This window comes from Tupaia chinensis, unplaced genomic scaffold (assembly GCF_000334495.1).
Source record: "Tupaia chinensis unplaced genomic scaffold, TupChi_1.0 Scaffold000573_1, whole genome shotgun sequence".
In the NCBI taxonomy this organism is placed as follows: Eukaryota; Metazoa; Chordata; class Mammalia; order Scandentia; family Tupaiidae; genus Tupaia; species Tupaia belangeri.
The window spans coordinates 2,441,980-2,444,699 of record NW_006160087.1 but is presented as its reverse complement, the minus strand read 5'-3'; the positions used below and the strand labels follow the sequence as shown (position 1 = coordinate 2,444,699).

Genomic DNA, 2,720 nt, shown 5'->3' with positions numbered 1-2,720 from the left:
TTCTTAACCACCACACCACCTGCCAGCCCAAAAGAATTTTTTTTTTTCCAATAAAAAATTCTTTTTCTTTTTTTGAGAGTTTTTTTTTTTTTTCTTTTTTTTTTTTGGCTATAGGGCATGTGCACTTGCCAGAAAGACAGAGAGAGACAGAGAGACAGAAAGCAAGAAATCACCCCCTGGGGAAATGGCAACTCCGCAATCCCTTCTCTTCCATCCTCCTCTTGGGATCTTGGGCATGCACGCACACGCGCCCGGCATGAGTTTAAGCCACCAGGGCCAGGACTTGAACCGCGGCTGACTATATGGGAGCCCAGTGACATAGCCATTACACTAACTGCTGGTCCCCAGTAAATAATGATTTAAAAAATAAAATAAAAAGCACTGGACCAGCAAATGGCATAGAAGTTAAAGTGCTAGATTCCATATGGCCAACTGCATAAGCTGAGTCCTAGACCCAGCGGCTTGAAAATCATACTGGGTAAGTTTGTGTGCATGGCCAAAATTCTGAGAGAAGAATGGGGGAGAAGGGATTATGGTTTGGCCATCCTCCCTAAGGGAGGGTTCTACTTTTCTCTCTCTCTAATCTGTCTACAGCAAGCATATGAGCCCTGTAGCACATTTAAAATTAATAATAAAAATAAAGTACAGGGCCAGCAGGTAGTGTGGTGGTTAAGGCTCTGGACTCCCACGTAGTCAACCATGGTTCGAGTCTGGGCCCTGCAGCTTGAAGATCACACTAGACATATGTTCATGGTGTCCAAAGTCCCACCGAGAGTGAAGGAGAGGGACTGCAGTGTGACCATCCCCAAGGGAGCGGTTTTTCACTTCCCCTCTCTCTGTCTCTCTCCAATAAACTCACGAAACTTTAAAAACTTAATTAAAAAAAAAATAGTACAAGTGTATAAAAAGTAAGGCAATGGAATTAAAACAAGGTAACTAAAAGCTTAAATATAAAATACTTTTACTTTGAATTATGGCAATAGTTTGTTTTTTAAAATTTTTATTTTTATTTATTTATCTTATTTGTTGTGATTTGGGGGCCACAGTCAGCCATGTGGGGGTCCAGTGTTTTAACCATGCCACCTGCTCGCCCACGTCTACAGTTTTAAAATCCATTATTATTTTTTTAAGTCCGAATGGCTCTGCTGTCTTATATAAGAAGGTAAAGGTGCATGGTGGTCTAAATTTACCACAAGGGACCAGCAGTTGGCGTAATGGCTATGTCGCTGGACTTCCACGTAGTTGACCACGGTTCCAGTCTCGGACCCGGTGGCTTAAACTCACGCCGGGCACGTGTGCGTGCGTGCCCAAGATCCCGAGAGGAGAACGGAGGAAAAGGGATTGCAGCGTGGCCATCCCCCCTGGGGGGTGATTTCTCGCTTTCTGTCTCTGTCTCTCTCTTTCTGGTGAGCACACGCGCCCTATAGTGAAAACGTCTCCAAAAAAATAAATAATAAATAAATGTTCCGCGAACTCTGGAAATGCCAGGTGCTGAGTTAGCACTCTGTACTGGGGTACACTGGCCTCTAGTCTCTTCCTCTTCTCCCCTGTCCGTGATGAGACTCCTCAGCCACTTGGGAAGCTGTTTGACATTGGGATTGTCATCGCGAACTTCCCGCGGCTTAACTGAACTGTCTCCTGACAGACGATCTGCCCAGGATGCGGTTCAAGTGCCCGTACTGCACGCACGTGGTGAAGCGGAAGGCAGACCTCAAGCGCCACCTTCGCTGTCACACAGGAGAAAGGCCCTACCCATGCCAAGCCTGTGGGAAAAGATTTAGCAGGCTCGATCATCTGAGCAGCCATTTTCGAACAGTATGTATTGTCTTTTCTTCATTTGACTTTTTAAAATTTTTTATTTATTATTACTTTTTAATTTGACCAGAGACAGAGAGCGAGAAAGAGGGAAAGTGAGAAAGCAAGCTTCCTAGTCCAGGACTTGAACCGCCGTCAGCTATGTGGGATTCCAGTGCCTTAACCAACATGCCACTCGCCGACCCCTTCATTTGACTTCTTTTTTTTTTTTTTTTTCAGATAGTTTCTCCTGTATCTTTGAATCTTTGTTTCTAGTTTCCCGTGTCACATCACACTTTGATTACATAAACTTACGCTTTTCTTTTATTAACATATCTTTTACTGTTTTGTTTTTTTTTTTGAAATTTTTTTTTATACATTTTTTTCTTTATTTACATTCATTCACTGTACATCATTATAGCATACAAAATGAGATTTTTCCATTGAGAATACACTGTATATTGGCTCAATCAAGCACATCAACATATGTGTTATTGTCAACAAATCATTTTCCATTTCTTGTTTTCTGTATATTTTGCCTTTTTTCCCATCCTTGATTCCCTATCTCACCCTCTGCCATCTCCCACCCTCCTCCCACACTGTGTCTGGTATCTATTGTTGCTTTCTATGCCTCCCCCATTTTATTGTTTCACTAAATATCTTAATAAATCTAAATATTTTCAATAGCAAGCACAGCTGATATGTACATATCCATGAACACAAGACTGACTTTAGGCATAAACCTCAGTGAATAGAATGAACATACTGTAAAGTAGCACCTAACTAGGGCTATATAGCTTAACTGCAGTCATCAAATAGGTATTTCTAATGCCTTTTTTTTTCTTCTGAAAATTTTTTTTTTATTAATTTACATTCATTCCCTGAGCATCATCACAACATTCTAAATGTGATTTCCCATCTAGAAT

At 41.4% G+C, this 2,720-nt stretch overlaps 1 protein-coding gene across 1 annotated transcript in view; it reads left to right on the top strand.

The window, feature by feature from the left end:
- Positions 1-2,720, top strand: part of ZBTB8A (zinc finger and BTB domain containing 8A) — a 68,507-nt gene that overhangs the window by 60,185 nt on the left and 5,602 nt on the right. The window contains 1 exon segment of the mRNA XM_006158105.3: positions 1,646-1,815. Within this exon segment, the coding sequence (XP_006158167.3) occupies positions 1,646-1,815 (170 nt within the window).